Source organism: Caretta caretta, chromosome 8 (genome assembly GCF_965140235.1).
Source record: "Caretta caretta isolate rCarCar2 chromosome 8, rCarCar1.hap1, whole genome shotgun sequence".
Lineage (NCBI taxonomy): Eukaryota > Metazoa > Chordata > Testudines > Cheloniidae > Caretta > Caretta caretta.
This window is the reverse complement of record NC_134213.1, coordinates 30,092,245-30,113,828: the sequence shown is the minus strand read 5'-3', so window position 1 is coordinate 30,113,828 and position 21,584 is coordinate 30,092,245. Positions and strand designations below refer to the sequence as shown.

The 21,584-nt window shown below is 38.7% G+C and overlaps 1 protein-coding gene across 1 annotated transcript in view; it reads left to right on the top strand.

The window, feature by feature from the left end:
• SLIT3 (slit guidance ligand 3) overlaps positions 1-21,584 on the top strand; it is an 806,608-nt gene that overhangs the window by 478,726 nt on the left and 306,298 nt on the right. Inside the window, exon 6 of the mRNA XM_048861176.2 lies at positions 5,057-5,128. Within this exon, the coding sequence (XP_048717133.1) occupies positions 5,057-5,128 (72 nt within the window). The remainder of the gene's footprint in view (positions 1-5,056; positions 5,129-21,584) is intronic.

Below are 21,584 nucleotides of genomic sequence, written 5' to 3'. Positions count from 1 at the left end.
GTTAGGTATAATTAATCCTCCTTGCAGAGGGATAGACTAGTTGTCCCCTTCTTGCTTATAGTTCTATGATTATATATATATAATCTGCAAGAGCAGATTTATTTAAAAAGGGAATATTTCATTTCTTCAGTTAACAGCTTACAAGCTTCAAGTGTTCCTGTCTCAAACGCTACCTTTTTCTTAAGTAGCTAATACATCTTTTCCTTGATATCCAATTTTACTCTTTTTTTCTGAATTCTTTTGTTATCTATCTGTAGCTGTTGTTATTGTCTAATAGCTAATTGCCTGTCATAGAAGTTTCAGTTCCCTGGAGCCTCTTGGGTGAAGTCAGAGCAGCTGTTTAATCACACATATGTTCCAGGGTTTCCTATGCTTGCTGACGTCAAAGCAAGAGACACTTCTGACAAAAGCCACAGACCCAAGGCCAGTGTCTAATGTATGAAATTATTCACGAGGGGTTTACCCCATTTAAACCTAAGCAAACACTTTAATTCCTGTTAATGTTAGGGATCCATCTTAACCTGACAAAAGCCTGGAGGTTCAGAATTAAATCTGGCACTCCTTCCTCAAGCCCCCCCGCCCCCTTTGTTTCTAGTTATCACAGCCTACATGATACATATTGTAAGTCTGCCTGCTGTTCAGAGGCTCCAGTAATACCCCAGCAGCTACTGCCTGAGCGAAAAGATGCAGTTTGTTTAGTCTGTTGTTTTCTTTTGTAGTTCAAATGATTAATTTTATCCAAACACATTCTTTATTATTAATCATAAGAATACATTGTATCTGTCCATCTGTGCGGAAGAAAGACAGGAGGCCGTGGATGTGGTTTAATTAGGCTGCAACTGTATTCACTTATAATATCCAGGGGTACCAGGCAACATATTGTACAGCTCAGGAAGAAGGGGGTCAGCGTCCCGCTGACAAGAGCTAGGAGTCCCAAACCCTCTTCCTTAGCCCCTTCAAGGGGGACAGGAAAAGGAGGGGGTTGACTCCCTGCTGATGAGGTGTAGGATCCCCAACCCCTTCTTACTTAACTTCCTTAAGGAATGCTTTCTTCCAAATCCTTTCCCAATCCATTTTGTCCAATAACTGTATCCCTTCTGTACCAAGTACGTGCATTGGACATCCACCACAACTTTTACGTAGTAAATTGTGACAGTATAACCTAATCCCCTTACTCCACCCCACAAGGTCACAGAACTGCTGTGGTGAAGGTGAAGAAAAACAAACATCTGGCTTCGGCCAATCCAGGGGTAAGAGGAAAATTCCTTCTCAGCTCTGAAAAGAATAGGGCAATTAGTATAATTCCCACAGTGGGTCAAAAGACAACCCATTTGCCAAGTACATGTGTGGGTAGCCAAGTCCTGGTAAGGAGGTTGCTTGGGTCATAAATACCCCCCTACTCTTCTAGTCAGCAGGAAGGACAATGCAGTGACCTTGTCCTAACCTGGCCCCATCTGCTTCCTGCCCTTCCTGTCCATATCTATGAACTTTCCCATTTCTCCCCACTTGCTATAAGGGAGCTCCTACAGGGGCAAATCCCCTTTTCTTCCAGCCAGCTATACAAAGACCCACTTTCATAAAGGTTGCAGTGGGCACATTTTATAGTGCCTTTCATAAGAGGCAATTCGACCACTTTGCAAGTGTTAGATAAGCCTCAAAACATCCCCATGTGGTCAGTGTTGTATTCATTTCATAGGTGGGGAGAAAATCAGGTAAAGAGCAAGTTTCCAAAGATCACATATCATGTGAGCGGTGGAAGAATACCAGTCCTCCTGTCCTCTGCTCTAACTATCAGAGATGCAGCCTCCCTTAATTATATTATTTTGGTAATAGCAAGGAGAAAAATCTCTTCCACAAACGTCTGAAAGCTGACACTCAAACCTGTCACATAAAACGAATGCCATTTTTGAAACTTACCCGAAAGATAGTAATAGCTGACAAATGAATATTTAGTTCTTTTATGTGCATGTTTGAACACTACATTCGGAGCTAAGTGCTAAGAGGAGACAGTTGTGGTGCAACATGTAACTCAGGGAAATGCAGTCCTGCGTTCTGTTTTTTTTCTCTCTGACTCTTCAGTTTTTCTGTGTATGCTATAGCTTTTCTCAGATCCTGATTTTTTGCTTTAAAAGCACAAGTTTTCCATTTTGAGTATCACAGCATAGGATTTGTTTCCCCAATCTTGCAAACAAACACATGATTAAATTTAAGATGATGATTCATCCCATTGTCTTCAGAGGGGTAATTCGCATGCTTAAAATTAATCACATGCATAAGTGTTTGCAGGATTGGGGCCTTAATCATTTACAGAACGAAGACTAAAACTCAGGTGGCGCTGGCCCCCTGTTGCATTCTCTAAATGCTTGCCCTGGCTGTCTTTCAGACACCATGCTCCTTTAGTTTGTTAGGAAGCTGAAATTAGTCCTAAAGGGCAGGGTGTAACTAATGCAAAATGAGATCCATCTAGAAAGCGTAATAATTTGGGGCCCGATCCTATGAATATACAGTACTAGCTCTGCGAAGCATGTAGTGCTTACCTGACTGCTGTGAATGGGCCCGTTGATTAATAGACCCCTCAGGCATTAAGCTTGGTAGTTAGTGTTGGCAGGATTGGGCCCATAGAGAGCTATATATGATTTACTAAATACATTTTACCATAAAATCCAAGCAACAGAACAGCATTCTAAAAAAAAGAAACTTTATGCTGTTTATGTGTACTTATATGACGAACAGAAGGCTTTCTGATATTGAATATGCATATTAATCACTCTGGGCTTATTTACTTAGATCTTAACATATTTGACAGTAAAGTAGATAGAATACTGTACCTCAATTAAAACTAGGCTACACAACCTAATGAGTTTGAAAAGAAAGAAATAGGTGGTACTCGTGTTCACCTAATCTCTGGCTCTTGCTTTTTCTTTAACATCAAATGCAAAGCACCTGTGAATTAGATGAATAATGTACATGAGGAAGCAAGTTGCAATATAAAGTTCTTTTATACACACACAACGGATATCTTGTGTTTTACCCCATTTTAAATGCTTGTTACAGCAATCCTAACACCTAAATTATCACTTAGACACTGTTCCAGTAAAGTGACGTGTTAACATTTCAGAAACCACCAGTAAATAAAGATCCAAAAAGTAGCCTCTCAGCAACTCCTTCCTTCTACCGCCAAAAGATGCAAAAGTGCGTGTGTGCATGTGTGTGTGTGAGATCCCATTTAGATGATTTTACATCTTTTGTTTCAGCATGAGGAATGCTGCTCAAAGATTTGCCGAATTCAGCATGTTTTGTTAAGTTATGAGCTCTATGAGAAACTTAAACTGGGGGGTTTGTGCTTGTAAGCTGTTTGGTAGCCTTGATAATCAGTATGATTTTTCATACACTTTAAATCATAAAAAGCTTGGAGTTTACTGAGCCTGGTCCATTATGATAGGACCACATCAGCTTGGGTAAATGTCACTTGGGGTTTATATATATATACACATACTCAGCATAATTTATATCAGTAGGCTCAGTTTGTACCTATGTGGCGATTCATGAAGTTTAAAATGAATGTTAGTCATTTCAAACTGTAAATTAACACACACTTTCTACTTAAAAAGATGCTAACTATCTTTTTTATTGTATTATAGTTATTATTATATCCAGTCGATGGTTTATTTCTACTTTCACTGGAAGGTTGCTGGGGCAATGCATGGTTTCTTAAATGTCTATACAGTGCAAAGCACAGAGGATGATGATTTTTCTACCACACCACATTATCATATCTCTACCGGTGCAAGTGTGTATATGTACACTATTATATGTACATTGTTATAATAATTTTGTATAATATGCATTTGCACCTATAAACCCCAAAAAGGTCATAGCACTGTTGTGCGCAGCTAGATACTGTACAGACATGCAGAACAGACAGTCCCGCCCACCTTGTAGTCTAGGCAAAGGACCACACAGAACAAGGGGTGTGTATTCACATCTTTTGCAATGTCTGTTCTGTATTCAAATGTATGTATAGTTTGTACAGTAGCATATAATACAGATTTTTTACAGTGGTGTAATGTAAATTATCAGATACATAGGGACTTAAATCCTTAAATTGTACATTTTGAGTCAAGCGCTGGGAGCATTAAAAAAAATTTCTAGTTGAAATGCACACGTTTGCATATGTACCCAAATGTTCCCAAATACTGTAAAATATATTTCAACATGCATATCTGGGTAAAATAAATGTGAAAAATCAATATTAGATGTATTAAATTACACTTGTTTCATAGCAAAGTACTATATTATTAAGACGGTAATTGTGTGTGTGTGCGCGCATGCACACAATTTCTTGAATATTTTCTATCAATGGATTTCTCTCACTGATACAGTTAGGCAGAATCTGTATTTAGTCAAAAATCTTTCAATAGAATGGCCAACCAGATGGGACCAGTAACAATAGAAAGAAGCCTCGAACACTACAGACATTTGGTGCTTAGAATAATAAAAAGACTATAAAATTAGATTAGTTGAGTCTAATTTAGAATTGGTATATTCCCCGTGCACTCTTGCAGCTCTTGGGCAGATAAAGCCTTGAGATTTAGTACTTTCAGGACAGAGGACTGCAACTTCCAGTAAAAGAAAAAAAAAGGCATTCTGGGAGGTCGCAGAGGGCAGTGCAGTGACCTCCAATGATTTACAGGCCTTTAGCTTAATGAAATTGTTTCAGTGACATGACGGTAAAAGCTCATAATGGATTGGATGCCCTAATGTAATGAAATTACTCCCTTCTGCCTTAAAAAAAAAAAAGAAAGAAAAAAAAAGCGCAATTAATATTTACTGAGACCTGACAGGCTTCAGTGTGCTGTTCTGTGCAGTTCTTTCAGACAGTCAGTGAGAAGAGACAGAGCAGCGTGGCAGGCTATGAGCAAGCCTCCTCCTGGGGGACGAGCAAAGACTGCAAGGGGGTGGAGGGACACCTCAGTGACAGGAAAGACTGGAACCCGGTGTTTTAAGGCAGCTTAGTTACCCAGCAAACCTTCATACTTTCCCTTCCTTCCTGCAGGCAACTGGACAACAACCAGATCAGCTGCATTGAAGATGGAGCCTTCAGAGCCCTGCGTGACTTGGAGATTCTGTGAGTTGACTTTGTGATTTCTTTTGTGTGTCTGTGTGTGTTTGTCTCTCTCCATGCTGCAGTGCTGATTAAATATAGGAATTTTTTTGTTTTTTGGTCTCCTCCTTACCCTGGCCAAAGTGTTATAACCAGAGAAGTGAAATGTCTCATCTCCCCCAAATGGGGATTATTGCTAATTAAACTACAAAAGAGGACTTATGTGCTGATGCTCCTGAGGAGCATAGAAATTGCCATATTTGTTACTGTGTGAAACAGATGGGATTCAATAACATCCAGAGCACATGCAATTGTACAGTATGTACAGCCAGAAACCTATTTGTATATGTGTAATATGGAGTAGAGGATGGGTAACAGGTTTGGAGAGAAGAATGTTTAGAGGTATCTCACAATTGATCTAGACAGAAAGAGGATGTGTAAAATAAAATATAAAATAAAAAGGTGGGCGGGGGATTGCAGGGGACTTTGACATGTTTGCTCACATCATTAGCTTATGGGGAAGGTCCCAGTTGGAGAACCAGAATCATGCCGAGGTGTGTTCTTTTAAAGCTACAGCACAAAAATACCACAGTTTTTAATGTTTTCCCAACCTTTGGTAAAGTGCATCCTTTGAAAGGTGTTAGTGAAATAGCGGAATGAGAATAAGCAGAATACTAATACCTTTTAAATTGGATTCAACAATGAAGCCTGATTTTGAGCTACAAACATAAAACTATGTTTATGCGCGCTTTTAATTTTTTTTTGTAAAATCAGATGTTACGTAGAGTTAAGTATCTAGGCATAGAATAATTTGACTATTGCTAACATAGTTACTATATCTGAGCAATGACGCATTTTCTAGTGTACTGCTTAACTAAGCAAATGGATGCAAAGGCTTTCCTGTTGTTGGAAAATTAATTCTTCCAAACTAAAAGCATGAACACTTCTGAAGATGTCTAAGTCTTTGGCAGAAAAGAAAAGAAAAGCAAACCCCTTAGCACCTGAAGTGGAGGTAAGAGTGGTCCAGTGCAGTAACTATATGCAGTGAATTACAGCAGAGAAGGCCCCATCCAGCCTACCAGCAAAGGTTTTGCTTAGCTAGATGACAGCAAACAGTTGAATATTGGCTGGTTAAACTGTGCACATGCCTAGTGCAGGCAAATTAAACTGGAGATGAATCAACACAGAGCCTTTTGAATTATGAGAACAGGCAACACAAAAGGACAGTACATGGAGAGCCCATAATAATAACCAAACTCCTCACAACTCAAGTGTGGAGATTGAATTGGAGTCTTGCCATCAACTTGAGTAGAAGCAGGATCCGACTCTAAATGACCTAAGGCTAGTTTCCATGGTTGTTTGTCTAGGATAGTCATTTTAGATATTTATTGTCTTTGTCTCTCAAGTTTTGAAGCCATGATGTATAATAAACATGTTGTGATTGACCTAATACTGTTTATCTCTTGTGTTGAGCTCATATTAGGTATTTTGAAGGATCTCCTAGCTGGAAACTTGTTTTGTGAAGAATACAGTTAGAAAGACAGAACCTTTCTTTTGAATTAGTAGCATTTTTTAGAACAGGTAATGACATCCCACAATAACATTTTCCTTCTCTGCCAGATTGAAAGGATTATTGTGATTTTTTTTAAAGTCATCACTAGCTACCAGAAGCATGATCCAATTTTACACAAAGAATAAGTTCAAGTCTAATATTTTTTATGATTGCATGTTTTCTTTATCCAAGGATGATGCACCTGACATCCGCTGACACTAGACTGTGCTATTACTTCAACAAAGTATGTTGACTAGCAAAATACATGATATTTGTACTATAATATCCTAAAAACTATAGGCTCTGAGATAGTTTTTAGCAACATATTTCTCTTCCCCATTGTTATCAGAGCTGATCAAATGTTGAATTACTTTATCTACCTATCTGTCTATAATGGCTTGATTCTAAACCATCCCCAAATCAATATAATTGTTGGGGTGTTCTGTTAGAATCTGTTCTAACCTGCTCTGTGTTTAGAATTGGCCATAATTGATTATACTTTGCAGTTTAAATTTTCAATATAGGCACGCTTTTATGGGAGAAATCAGTCTTAATTCTAAGAAATAAGAAAATTGGTTGCCACTAACTAATTCTTAAGGTATCTTTCTTACAGGCACAAAATCCTCAGTATTATGTTGCCTCCCCAGTTTGAAATTTTTATTTAAGCTCTTCAAAGCAATTTTGAGCACTTCAAGTCTGTGAAACAAAACAAATGGCTTAACTTCCCAAGAGATGTCACACCTTCATCCTGAATATTGTTACAAAGAGTCAAAATCAAAAAGGTATCAATGCTTAGAAAGAATGTTAACAATGGAACCAGAAGAACATCAAGTGACCACTCCCTAGTGCAGTCACCACTACATAATTGCATGCAAATATGTTCTCACCTATAATCCATCACATAATGGAGACATGGTAATTTTGGCAAATACTGTTCACTAACGATAATCAATTTGAACAATTTACTGTGATACCAAATGATGCAGCCTTGTTCATTTTTCTTTTTCTCACTAACTAAAATATTACAGTCTTTCTCAAAATGTACGCAAATTTGTTTTCGTGATAAATTCTTGCCTAAATTGTAAACTCTTTGGGGGTAGAGGCCATGTTTTTTTGCAAGCTGCTTAACATATCTAGCCCATTCTTAGTGCTATACAGAAAATAAATTACTATACTAAATTTTAGCAATTCCATCTCTTTATTCCATTTGCTTCTCAAATTGAAACTCATCAGAGGAGAAGAGGAATTTGACGAGCTTCTCCAAGTAGATTTAAGAACCGGAAGGAAAATTATTCAATTATCCCTGAGAATAGAGAGCCCCATGATCTGATTTTTTGGGTTATTGGTTCTCAGAGAGAGGTTCTGATGCTTGTATAAGAGCCTATTTAACATCAGTTCTTCCTGCCATTAGTAAACTTGTTATTAAACTCTTTTCATTAATAAACTAGCACCAAACAGCCCAATTTTCAACCTTCACTCTGCCCTGTCACTGCAATTAATTGCACTACCCAAAATGTGCGTTGATAAAGTATTGTGTTAACAGCTGGGATACCTGTATCTCAGTTAAGGAATGTGATTGTGTATACTAGGATGCTTACAGACTTGTAATTGGCACATATAGTAGTGTGCCCTTCAGACTCTGTGGCATAAATTGCCAAGTTGCATTGCTGTTACTGTACCCTGTGCTGGTTCATCAGTCAGCATCACTGGTGCTTGCATGTGGCTTTTGTTGGATCTCCAAAAGTCTTACTAATATTGTGCTAGCAGAGTGGTTTGAAGTAAGATAGAAATATATTGGAGTGGATGGATTGTGACACAATAGTACGGGAAGCTTCGTATATTAGTAATTCCATACTAACTACAATTAGATTAAATTTAGGAACACTCAAAACTGAATTTTACAATTTAAGCCTCAAAGGAGGGTGCATCTTATGAGTAAAATCATAATAAAATATAAAACCGATATGCATTTGTAAAGTGAAAATGCAAGCAAACTTGATGTGAATTTCCCACCAAACAAAAAGTGTGATTTTTGCTATAGGCGGGTTTTCTTTGTTTTCTGTTCTACTCCACCAAATCCTTAGCTTATAATGTCAGATATCACCATACAACACAATGGCACTGTTCAGAAATATTTATTAGATTATTAAACTGAACAAGCTTAGCTGTCGACAGGCTAGGATTCATTAAAAAACAAAACAAACCTCAACATCCTCCAATCCATATCCCAGGAGTCCAACACTTTTTAGTTGGTGCCATTTTTATCCTTATTTATAAAGGTGTTAGCAGACATCTTGATTAACCAAGTAATCCAAAGAATACTGAATATATGACACAACTATTTCAACATTCAGAATTTCATCTTCATTCCTGTGGGACATCCTTTCAACAGGAATGAATGTCAGGGTGCGTTCAATACGTCCAGCCAAACTGGACAAGAGAATATGAGTACTAGCTGGGTGTTTGTGCTATCCTCATCAGCAGTGAAATGCTTAAAATCTTGGGATTTTTGTGGAGCTAGTTACTTGAAATAGCTTTGAAAGTTGGAGCTTGAAAACTTTCTGGATGTTGCAGATTTCACAATACAGAAAGGAACAAAAAGACCTCCATGTATTTGTTCACTTCAGTTCACATTACCAAGAGTTTTCCCATAGAAAACTGTTTTAAGAGTATCATTTCAAACACATTCTGTTCTCACTGTGCAGTGCTAATAATGCAGTTTTCTTCTTGGTATGTTGTTAATAGTGTTAATTACTGTTATAATTATTCATTCATCTTATGCCTCTCATACTGGGTTTTGAGGTTTTCCAAGCTATGGACAAAAGCTTCCAATCCTTTTGCCACGAATAGTCCTACTTGTGTGAATAATCTTGTTTAAATTAATGGATAACAAACTATGTAAAGAGGCATTCAGCATTAAAAGTCATTTAGGGTGGAATGCATCCACAGTGCACTCTCAAAGGTTGAAAAAACCCCAAACCTAGCAGCCAGATTTCTAGAGCAAACCTAAATCATGCCTGAAATTCTAATACGTGAATTGAGCACCAAAAACTAAACTCAGAACCTCAGTTCTATTCATTAGCTTGAAAGTGTCTGAAAAGTAGGTGTTGATCTGAAAAAGAAATTACGAAAAATATTTTCCAGGTCCCAATGCTCAAACCTAGCGAAAAGTGCTTGGGACTATCAAAAACTTTAAATAAATGAATAAATAAACATAATTTGAAAATGAAAATTCAAAAAGGGGGTACTGGAGTTCAAACTTTTCTTCTTTCTGACTCAGATTATGAACTGGAACCTGGTATCTCAAAACATATTCATTATGCAGACTATGAAATACGGGTTTCAGAGTAACAGCCATGTTAGTCTTTATTCACAAAAAGAAAAGGAGTACTTGTGGCACCTTAGAGACTAACCAATTTATTTGAGCATAAGCTTTCGTGAGCTACAGCTTATGCTCATGAAAGCTTATGCTCAAATAAATTGGTTAGTCTTTAAGGTGCCACAAGTACTCCTTTTCTTTTTATGAAATACGGAGATCTCAATATGATGCAAATAATGCACTTTGCTTTTTAAAATTTGCTTTAGATGGAAGTTTGTATTCTGGAGAACACATCAGAGTCTGTGAGAACAGTTTAAATTTGGATAGTGTGGTTCCCTTGAACTATGCGCAAAACACCCATTGACCAGCAACAAAACTTTCACAAGCAGAATGGAGATATTATTGTGGTGTTTTAGTCAGACTTTCTACTTCAATCCATTTTTGTTGCCACAGATTATGTTGAGAATTCAACAGCTTTACCTTGAGTTACAAGTTACCATTGGTAATATTCCAACATGTAAAATAACACAGTATTCCACAATAACCTGGTAAATAACTTGTGCCTCTTCTGACAGTGAACTCTCAGATGTATGATTATAATACACAGTGAATGCTTTTTCAGATGAACAAACTTGAAACATTTTTGTGAGCATGAAACAGGGTCTTCAGATATAGCATAACTTAATTTTTCTTCCAATTTTCTTCTGTTTACGGTCTTGCTGCCTATAATTCTATACATGCATACATATAGATATATAAAATTATACACACAGAGAGCCAGTTTTACTTATTTTCAAAATGCTTTGCCAGGCATGTCTCAACATTTTATTTGCTTCAACTATCTTGAGAGGCAGGGCGTTAAAGTCATGACATAATTCTAAATATATGAGATGTCATCGCTTAATGAAAGCCTGAAAATGTCACGAGAATGATTTCTTGCTCTATTTTTCTGCAAATTATCATCAGTTCTGGCAATCAAGATTAAATTTGAACTGTGTGAGGTGCATTCTTAACTGCTACAATGCAATCAGAATATTGCAGTGGGAACTAGATTTCACAATAAATTGTGTGTATAACACTTGTTTTAGTCATTCATGCTTGTGTGCAGTTGAATTAAAATAACAAATAAGTGGAAAATAATACAGTTGGGCTCATAATGAATTTGGATTAAAAATCTGTTAAACTTCTTCACTAGTAATTGTACACATAAGACACGTGATGAAAACAAAAATTCAAAAGGGGTTACTAGTGGCAAGGTGTGGGTAATCAGAGTGTATGGTTTAATTCCATTGTGTGTAATCCAAAATAATTTGGAATACCAGCTATGCCTTTTCTAACAGTATCACCAGGCTTCTCCCCCCAAACCCCACCCGAGTTATGACAGGAAGTTAGTCTCACAAGACAGCCAGAGATGAAATAAATGTAGACTTGGCTGTGGCGAAGTAACACTGCCCCAGTATATAGAGGTATCACTACACAGATGGCTAGTTCCTCTTTTCTCTACTTCATTAGCTTTCTGGAACTACTCCAGTGATAAGCATTATGAGAATGCCCAGTAACTGTCCTTGCCCCATCAGTTTCTGTCTCATTGTATCAAAGGGGTAGCCGTGTTAGTCTGGATCTGTAGAAGAGGCAAAGAGTCCTGTGGCACCTTATAGACTAACAGACATATTGGAGCATAAGCTTTCGTGGGTGAATACCCACTTCGTCAGATGCATGTCTCATTGTAGATCTCTACAGTGAAGGAGGGAGCAATGTTCCCAAAGAGCATGGCTGCTGTTGCACTTTCCACTATAGGAATCAAATTGGAGATAAGAGGAACAGAAAATCTGAGCCCTAGAGGACTTTCTGTCAAGTCCTGGGAACTTTCTGAAATATACTGAATCCCTGATGTATGCAATTAGCATGTTTTGTCATTTGGAAATGAAGAATTCAGCACCAGGAGGGCAGGCTGGGGGTGGTGCTGGTGGTGGAATGCTTTAATGTTTAATAAGGATTTTTTTTTATTTGCTGAAACTTTTCAGTGAGACATCTACTGTCATTGCTAACAATATGGAAATGAAATGTGAAAGATCCTCTGTTGTATAACATATTTAAAAAATCTGAGGTTGGAAGTACAGTGTATGGTGAAAGGAACAGTATCCAGATGGCACCAAGGTAACAGGTTTTATATCAAGACCAGCAGAAACAAAATAAGAGGGGGGAAGAGAGGCTCTCTGTAAGAGTCGTTGATACCTGTTACGGCCTTAATGGTAGTTGCTTTATGGATGGGTTCAGTATATTCACATAAGTACTTTAATTAGTAATTTTGTTAGTCCTATTAGTATTAGTATTCTAGCCATGTCCATGAAAAAGCAATATTGATGCCTAACTATATTCTATATCTACAGAAGATGGATTTGACTTACTGAAGTATATTTGAATGCTTTGTTCATTTCCCACCTACCCCCACTATCATGGTGTTTTTATCGCCTTTAAACTCATAACACCCAGGAGCTCTTCGGGATGAAGAACTCATCAAGATAAGAGCAGTGCCCATTTGGAACTATTATATTCATGAATCAAGAACAAAATACATTTCTGAGAGGGACTTATTTTTATGATCTGTCAGGGACTTCTGCCAGACTCGCTTGATATTAGTTGTTTCATTTGCAGGCACTGTTCATCTTGTGACTACTTTGCTACTCCTTCCTCCCCTCTGTCTGATATAGTATTTTCATCAGTTGTACAGGAAACATAAGGCAAGCTTTTAATTTTGACTGTCAATCTTGATGTAAGTGCCCAATTCATCACTGAAGACACCCAGCTGTGTGTATCTCACTCATTTGAATTGTACCATGGAGTTCAACATATTTTCGTAGCTCACGAAAGCTTATGCTTTAATAAATTTGTTAGTTTCGAAGGTGCCGCAAGTCCTCCTTTTCTTCTTACGGATACAGACTAACACGGCTGCTATTCTGAAACCTGTCATTAGTGGAGGGAGTGGATCTGCTGTGAGTTACCAGGACTCCCAGCTATGACTCCCAGCTGTTGTTGGATGATCATATCACAGCAGTAACCCAGTCAGTTGTTTACCATCTGCCTGGCCAACAGGTTGCAACTTCTCTGTTCTGTTGCAGACCTTGCTACTGTTGTTCAAGACTTTGTCACCTCAAGATTAGATTGTTGCAACATCTGTGGGGCACGTGGCTGGGAGTGCATTACTCCGCTGTTCTGAGATCAATGCTGGTTTCCTATCAGTTTCCGGATGCTGTTTAAGGTGTTGGTCATGACCTATAAAGTTCTAAATGCCCTGGAATCTGCTTTTTGTCATTCTCCTTCTGCCACACTGCCACAGCTGCGGACAGTACAAGCGCTTGATCTGGATCCCAGTCATTATAAGAGAGAGTGCTGCTGGCACCTCTATGAGGGCTCTAGGACTAAAGCACTCGTTCCCCCATTTTGTCCATAATAACCCTGATTCTTCTCAAATTAGACTCTCTTGAGTTTAAATTTTGAATATGGTAGAAAAGAATGTATCTAGGATGCTCCCTGTAGCAGAGTTGTGGATCCAGCGCTCCATCTACCTTGCCGAATATTTAACTTTAACCTGTAGCTGCTGAGATCCCGAACTCTGCATAATGTTTGACATTAAAGCTTCCAAAAATTTACAGATAGGCCAATAATTTTGCATCTCCAGCCAATTGGTGATTGAAATGGTAGCACATAGACATTTAAGAAATTAATTTGTAGGTAGAAATTGTGCTTGCAAATCAGGTACATTTGTGTCTTAATTAATTTGTGCCTGAAAAAGGCCTCTCCAATTAATTGATCGGCACAAAATTGCAAGTGCAGAATTCTAGGCTGCTTTTGATCTAAAAGACAGCAATCCCAGATTTTTCTGTTTTAATTTTGTACTTGTATTTATGCATGTAGCATAAATAAATCTAAAAATATATTTCTATAATATATATACTCATCCACACAAGAAATTGAGAGGAAAAACTGAGGATTTTTTAATGAGACAATCACACATATGTTATGACAGGATACAGAAAGGAAAATGCTCAATTCTTTAATTAGCGTGTGCTGTTTTGTTTATTAAAAGAAAGAAAGGTGAAAGAGGATTTGTTAAGGATGAAAGCATGACCCTTAATTTTAAAATAACATTATCACAAACTTAATTTTGGTAGAACACTTCTTTTGTAATTTTCAGCCTTAATAAAGGAAGGAAATACATCAAAATATGAGAATATTATTAATTTTACATAAATTGGAGGAGTTTAAATTATTGGGTGAATTATTGTTAAACATATGTTCAGTATGTACTAATATTGGACAAATGTTTATGTTGAGGTTCTTTAAATACCATTGACTTTAAGCTTTTGTTGGATCTCACACAGACCCTAGCTATATTGCTCTTGCGTATTTCCATTCCTTGCTTTTAGAGAGCTCGGAGTGTAGATTTGGACAATTGCTAATCTGTCCCATAGGATTTACTAAGTGAGGTTCTGCAAGGCTTTTTTATTTCATATGGGGCACTGAGGGAGATAGCAGAACATTTTGAGCTGCAGCGCCAATAGTATTCAGCGAATATGCATCTCTGTCTCATTTTCATCAAAGCAAGATGGTACATTGTGTCTGCAGTTTCCTAGTGCCTGGCAAAGGTTGGGATTTGGACTGAGTTTGAGGTATCTTGCTCTAATCCAAACAAGATAGAGGTGAGGCTGATGGGTTGGTGGAAAGCTCTAGAGAATACAGAGGAAGGATTTCTGCACTTATTAATGAAAAGGTCTACCTGCCCTTTGTCTAGAGATGCATAGTTTGGAGGTGCTTTCACACCCTCTACTTCTGGAATCTTGGCTGGTGTCAGTCACCAAAAGTGCCTTCCTTCATTTTTGTCTAGTGAGGGTGATTGTGACCATCTGTCTCAGAGTTGGACTTGGCCACAGTGATCCATGGATTACCGCAATGCAGCAGACATAAGACTATCCTTAAATCCAGTCACAAGCTCCAGTTGGTGCAGAATGAGGTTGTCAGTCTACTGGGCGGAGTCACCAGCAGGGAGTTTATTTCAGCAATTCTCCAACGGCACAAGCAGCCTATTGGCTCTTGGATATAGTTCAAGATCGGTTGATCTATAAAATCCTATAAGGCTTGGATCCATTTTATCTCAGAACCAACCTTTCTCCCCATCTACTGTGATGGCATTTGAAATCAGGTGAGGTGCTTGAGCTAATACTTGCTACATTTCAACATTGAGATGCAAAGCATCCAAAGTGGAATTAGTACCCTGTTGTGCGTGTGTATAGCTATTAGAGCTGAGCAAATAATTTACAATGAATAGTTGACTCAATTTATTTAGCTTCTTTTCATGTTTGCAGAATATTCACGATCAGGTGACTGCTTCATATTTATTCAAACTTTTATTTTGTTTTGCAAGTTTTTACTTTGTGAACTGAATATGAGTCGAACACTGTGAGTATTCAGAGTAGCAGCCATGTTAGTCTGTATTCGCAAAAAGAAAAGGAGTACTTGTGGCACCTTAGAGACTAACCAATTTGTTTGAGCGTAAGCTTTCGTGAGCTACATCCGATGAAGTGAGCTGTAGCTCACGAAAGCTTATGCTCAAATAAATTGGTTAGTGTCTAAGGTGCCACAAGTACTCCTGTTCTTTTTGTGAGTATTCAGTATTTAAGGTGTGTTAGTTTCTTTGCGCGTAGCACGTGGTAGTGAATTAACTAACTTGTGTAATCATTTAGGGACTTGAAGAAGCTTCCTGGCTCTGACAATTGGGCAAGCAGCACCTTAGGTAAATTTAGTCAGGACAAGGTGATATTTTTTAGCATATTTTTTAACGTTTTACTTTCTAAGTTAGACAGGTTTTGCCTGAAGCATCATTACTACAAAAATAGTCCATTTTTAGTTTAGTATCTAAGTGCAGACTTCTTTGTACTTTCACCCAAAAGAATGTGTGTATCACAAATAGTTGCCTTTGTGCCTGGGTTTGGCAAAGATCTGTTATTCAGTTTCCCATGCTATATAAATGATAACTTTTTCAGTGTGAATGTTTGAACATGCAAGTTCTAAATTTCCAGTTTATGTGTGAGACACATGCCCCATACATTAGGGTGTATTTAAAATAGCATACATATCAACCTTAATTTACAACTCATGTAACTTCACCATGAGGGCTATACATACACCTTTACAACCTAAAATTTTAACAAAGGACTACCTGAGAAATGTTCTGTCTTACTTGGCAATGCATGTGGTGTTCACTGGGTATAAAATACATTTACTTTCCTCTCTCAAGTCCCTTCAAAAAAATCAGTGTCATTTTTTTTCCTCCCCATTTCATATCCCTCCATGATTTCACTGTTTGGTTCTTCATGTCCCCCTTGTCTATTGTGGGGGGTGCAGATCATAGCAGTTAGTTGGGGAAAGCCAGTATTCTGTCACTAGTGTGGAGGGTCAGATGGGAGTGGGGCTCTAGACTTCCTCCCAAACCTCCTCTTCCAAACTCTGGGATGAGGCTGGATAGGAAAAGAATAGTGTGGGGAAGAGGTGGGCTGCAGCCGTATAACTCAGTGGAATACTATCTTGGCCTCACCTCCTACTCATTGTTATCCTTATGTTTTTGGAGTAGCTGGTAATGTGGTGTATAGAGCTTGATAGTTTGTCCCTCTGTGCTCCTAGTGGCCTAAGTGGGGCATGCAGGCTACCTCAGTAACAGCAGACAATGCCGCATTGCGGCAACTAGCAGCAGCTGGTGCAGGGCGAACCTTGGAGAGGGGGAACATTTTAACAAGTAGACACAATCACAGCATTTTTGAGTGAGTATACAAGACAAGTTTTGCTATCCTCTCTATACCTGAAAAGGCAAACAATTTGTGTCTACTATAATCACACTACCATGCATGGGGCTGACCTGAGGATTTTGGGGAGGTGTTTTATTGGGAGATTCCCCACCACTCAACTGACGTGTTTTGCCAAAACAATTGTGTGCGCATCAATGGAGAAGTCTTACAGAATTGCATAGGAAATAACTTTTCCATACTGTGTGTTTTTTGTTTTTGTTTTAAACATCCTCTAGGGTGGGGCAAAATAAAATAAAAATATCTGGAAGCATGAAAACATTCTTCTGAATTAAATTAGAAAATTATCATGGTTATCATTTGGAATTTCTGTTTGTATAACCTGACTGAATAGATAGTCCCAATAGATTTTATACTGCAGGACTTCTTTATTTGGGAGCTGTGGCATGTGGATCATTGGATTTCCCCAGCATCTCTCTGCAGAAGTGGAGTCCAGATGCTTGTTCCTTTCAATCCTAGCAGTTGGATTGCATTACTTTTGAATTGGTTTACATTTTTACCGTTGTCTCTGCTATAGAAAGGGGTATAAATAACTCTTTAAAATGGAAGCTGAGTTTCTCTTTTACATAGCCAAGAGGCTGTGGCTCTGAACTAAGCATTCACATGAGTCCCATTCAGTTCATCTCTTCTTTCTGGTCTTCCTTGTGGATATGTATTCAGGTATGCTTTACATGAATTATGCATATAGGGCCTGATCCAGCTTCCATTAATGTCAGTGGGAGCTAAATCAGTCCCATAAACTGTAATATATAATGAACAGTAATGTACAGTGGGCACTGCTGAAAGCTCACCATTTGGTAAATTCTGTTTTGTTTTGTTTTACAGGTGATCACTGTGTTACATAAAACATGATCTACAAAATAATTATTGATAAGTGCATATTCTTGATCAAGTCTGGGATTTTTAAAGGCGCCTACAGGACTGAGATGGCCACATCCCATTGAAACTTAATGAGAGTTCAGTGCCTAACTCCCCTGAGCTCCTTTGAAAATCCTTCCCCAAATTAATAAACTGCAAGAGACTAATTCAGGGACCATTAAAGTCGGTGGAAAGTCAGTCATTGACTTCAGTGGGCATCGGATTGGGTGCAGTGATGGTAATTGTACTCACTGGTTCAGATTTGTTTTAGGCAAGAATTAAACCATATGATTTTTTAACTATTTTTTCACACCACTACAGGAAGGAGAAATTATTTTCAACCAATGTGATATCATTAACGTAATACAAAAATCACTTTAAAACTTTATAGTCGGCAAATAGGTGTGGTTGAGTTCTGCATTCAGTCGAATAAATCTGTGTTTTTGTATGGAGGTTTGTGTTGGAGTTATAAACTCACTCACCAAAATTTTGAATGTAGAAATTTAGTGATAATATATGATCAACCTAAAGTGCATTTGTATGGCTGAGCTGCAAATACTTGGAAATTAGATGTCAAAATGCAAACATCCATGCCACTATAACTGTAATATCATGAAAAACTTCTATAATAAAGCTTACTCAGTGATTGTGGGCCTGGTTGTCTTTCCCCTTGTCAGAATAATTTACACGAAATTATTAAACTACTGAGGCTTGGATCCATAACATAATCTCTTTCAGCATGCTGCACTGAAATACTTAAACACTTTACGCAAACCTTTAATTCATAAAGTCTCCCCTTTTTTAAAAGGTAAGTAAAACCAGTCTCCGTTGTGCTGTTATTGAATATACTACAATAATTTGTTGGAACACACTTTATTTAAAAATGAAACAGCCTGTGGCAAAATTGCTGGCACTACTATGATGGGTCTTGCGCTTTCTCTTCTTGGGTGGGGGTTCAGGGCACCATTTCTTGCCCCTGAACTGGGGTATTAACTGCCCTACTAGTGTCCTAGAGGAGGGGAGTGAAGAGGGAGGGACCCAGGCCCGCCCTCTACTCCAGGTCCCAGCCCAGGGGCCCTAGGGATAGCAGTAAACCACTAGAACTAGCGGTTCCTTCCCCTGGGCTACTTTCCTCCCCGGCCCTTCAGCTTGTGGGGCTTCTTGCCCTCCCTCTGCACAAACCAGGTGTCCCTTTCCTAAGGTCTTGGTCTTCTTAGCCCACCACAGCACTTCTCCAGACTCTCCTCTGCTTCCCTCCAAACTACTCTCTGCTCCAAGACCAATCCACTCTGCTTCAACTCCTCCTCTTGTCTGATTGAAGCAGGGGTTTTTTATCATGTGACTGGCTTCAAATGCTTTAATTGGTTTCAGGTGCTTTAATTAATTTATAGCAAACTTTCTTCCCTCTACAGGGAATAAGGCTCCCTTCTAACACTCTCCTGCTGCCTTTTGGCCGTGCTGCATCACAGCCAAAAAACATAACAAAACAAGTGAACAATATTCACCCCAAACAAATAACCAAAAAAGTTTTTAGTTTGCCTTTGCAATGATCCTTTTACAACTGGATTTTCTGTTTAGGTGAAGTTGCACTTTCTGTCTAGGAGAGCAAGCAGATGTGATGTGTAGAAGCTTGCAAAGATAAGACCAGCATTTCTGCAGATCTTTCGGTACAGGTATTAGGGAAGAATGCAATATTGACTGATTGCAACAGTATGGAGGGGAAAGCACAGAGCTGCTTTCACTCAGTGAGAGAGGCTTTATGGAGTACTTCGTAGTGGACCATGAAGTTGCTGCTGAGGAAACTAGCAATGAATGGCATTGAGCATTCTAGACAGAATAGTGGAGTACTCTAAAGAGGTGGTACTCTTGTTTTCATAGTGAAATTAAAAGTGGGATACATACCTAAGGCACTTGCTTTTACAGATGTAATGACTTGGAATTAGTTGCACAGCTCCTAATAGGCCCATTCTGGAATCACAACTTGAAAGCAGCTTTGACTTTAAATAGAGGATATCATCCCGATGAAATGGATGTAAAAAATAATCCAGCGTGAATGCCATAGTTCAGCACCATTGGAGATTTTTGTTTAAAAGAGGCCCATGATTGAATACGTGCTTGAATTAACAATATCCCCTAGAACGAGAATGATTTAGTCCCTTAAGCCTTGTCTTCACTTGTCTTTTTCTCCCAAAAGTATATACCATTGCTACCACCAGTTGAGCTCCATCAGTACTGGCACTAGTGTGAGCATGGTGACAATGGCCTTCAGTATTTTTATCATCATGTTGTTTGGTGGCAAGGGTTAGACAACAGAGTAGTAAAAATGTCAGTGGCTGTGAAGCCTTGTCTACACCAGCACTTTTGCCATCGGTCCCACTGATGAAGCTGAATCAGAAGACTAATGTAGCCTCAGCCTTATAAAAATGAAGTACATTCAGGAATGAAACATAGATGAATTCAAACTGGAACAGGTACAGAGAAGGGCTACTAGGATGATCCAAGGAATGGAAAAGCTGTCTTCTGAAAGGAGACTCAAAGAGCTTGGCTTGTTTAGCCTAACCAAAAGAAGGCTGAGAGGAGATATGATTGCTCTCAATAAATATATCAGAGGGATAAATACTGGGAAGGGAGAGGAATTATTTAAGCTCAGTACTAATGTGGACCAAAGAACAAATGGATATAAACTGGCCATCAGGAAGTTTAGACTTGAAATTAGACGAAGGTTTATAACCATCAGAGGAGTGAAGTTCTGGAACAGCCTTCCAAAGGGCGCAGTGGGGGCAAAAGACATATCTGGCTTCAAGACTAAGCTTGATAAGTTTATGGAGGAGATGGTATGATGGGATAGCCTAACTGTGGCAATTAATTGATCTTTGACTATTAGCGATAAATATGCCCAATGGCCTGTGATGGGGTGTTAGATGGGGTGGGATCTGAGTTACTACAGAGAATTGTTTCCTGGGTGTCTGGCTGGTGAGTCTTGCCCACATGCTCAGGGTTTAGCTGATCGCCAAATTTGGGGTCAGGAAGGAATTTTCCTCCAGGGCAGATTGGTAGAGGCCCTGTGGCGGTTTCGTCTTCCTCTGCAACGTGGGGCATGGGTCACTTGCTGGAGGATTCTCTGCACCTTGAAGTCTTTAAACCACGATTTGAGGACTTCAATAGCTCAGCCATAGGTTACGGGTTTGTTATAGGAGTGGGTGGGTGAGATTCTGTGGCCTGCATTGTGCAGGGGATCAGATTAGATGATCTTAATGGTCCCTTCTGACCTTAAAGTCTATGATTCTGTAGATCGAATGGGGATTGATATCTAATGGTTAAAGAAGAGAACTGGGAAACAGGACTCCTATGATCTTTCCCTGGTTCTTTTGCTGTCATGTTGTGTTGACCTTCAACAAGCCACGTAGGGCCTCAATTTGGTAGAAGACTCTCACGTATGTGGTTAAATCCATCCCTGTTCAGAGCAGCGCTTCATATACTTAAATCCCATTTACTTTAATCAGAGCAAGACGAGACTCTTAATCTTTCCATGCCTCAGTTTCCCATATGTAAAATAGTTGTAAAATCCATTTTCTTGGAGTGTCATGGTCTTATCATTTACTTGTATGTTCAGATCCTTCGATGAAAGGCAAGCCTATTATGTGCATAAGGAGCCATCAATAATTTAAGATATCTACTTTTAACCAATTATTTTAGCTCCCATTCTTGTCTTATTTGCTTGAGTGAGAGTGACTTTATTCCTGAAGGAGAATGGTCTATAAAATAACTGCACTTCTACTACTCTTACCCCCAAATTAAAAAAAAAATTCGGTCGGACATGCAAATTGAACGCTTTCAGTGGAGTTGCACTGCCTTTGGATGTAGCATTGTATTGAAAGACTGAAGGTGTTTGGC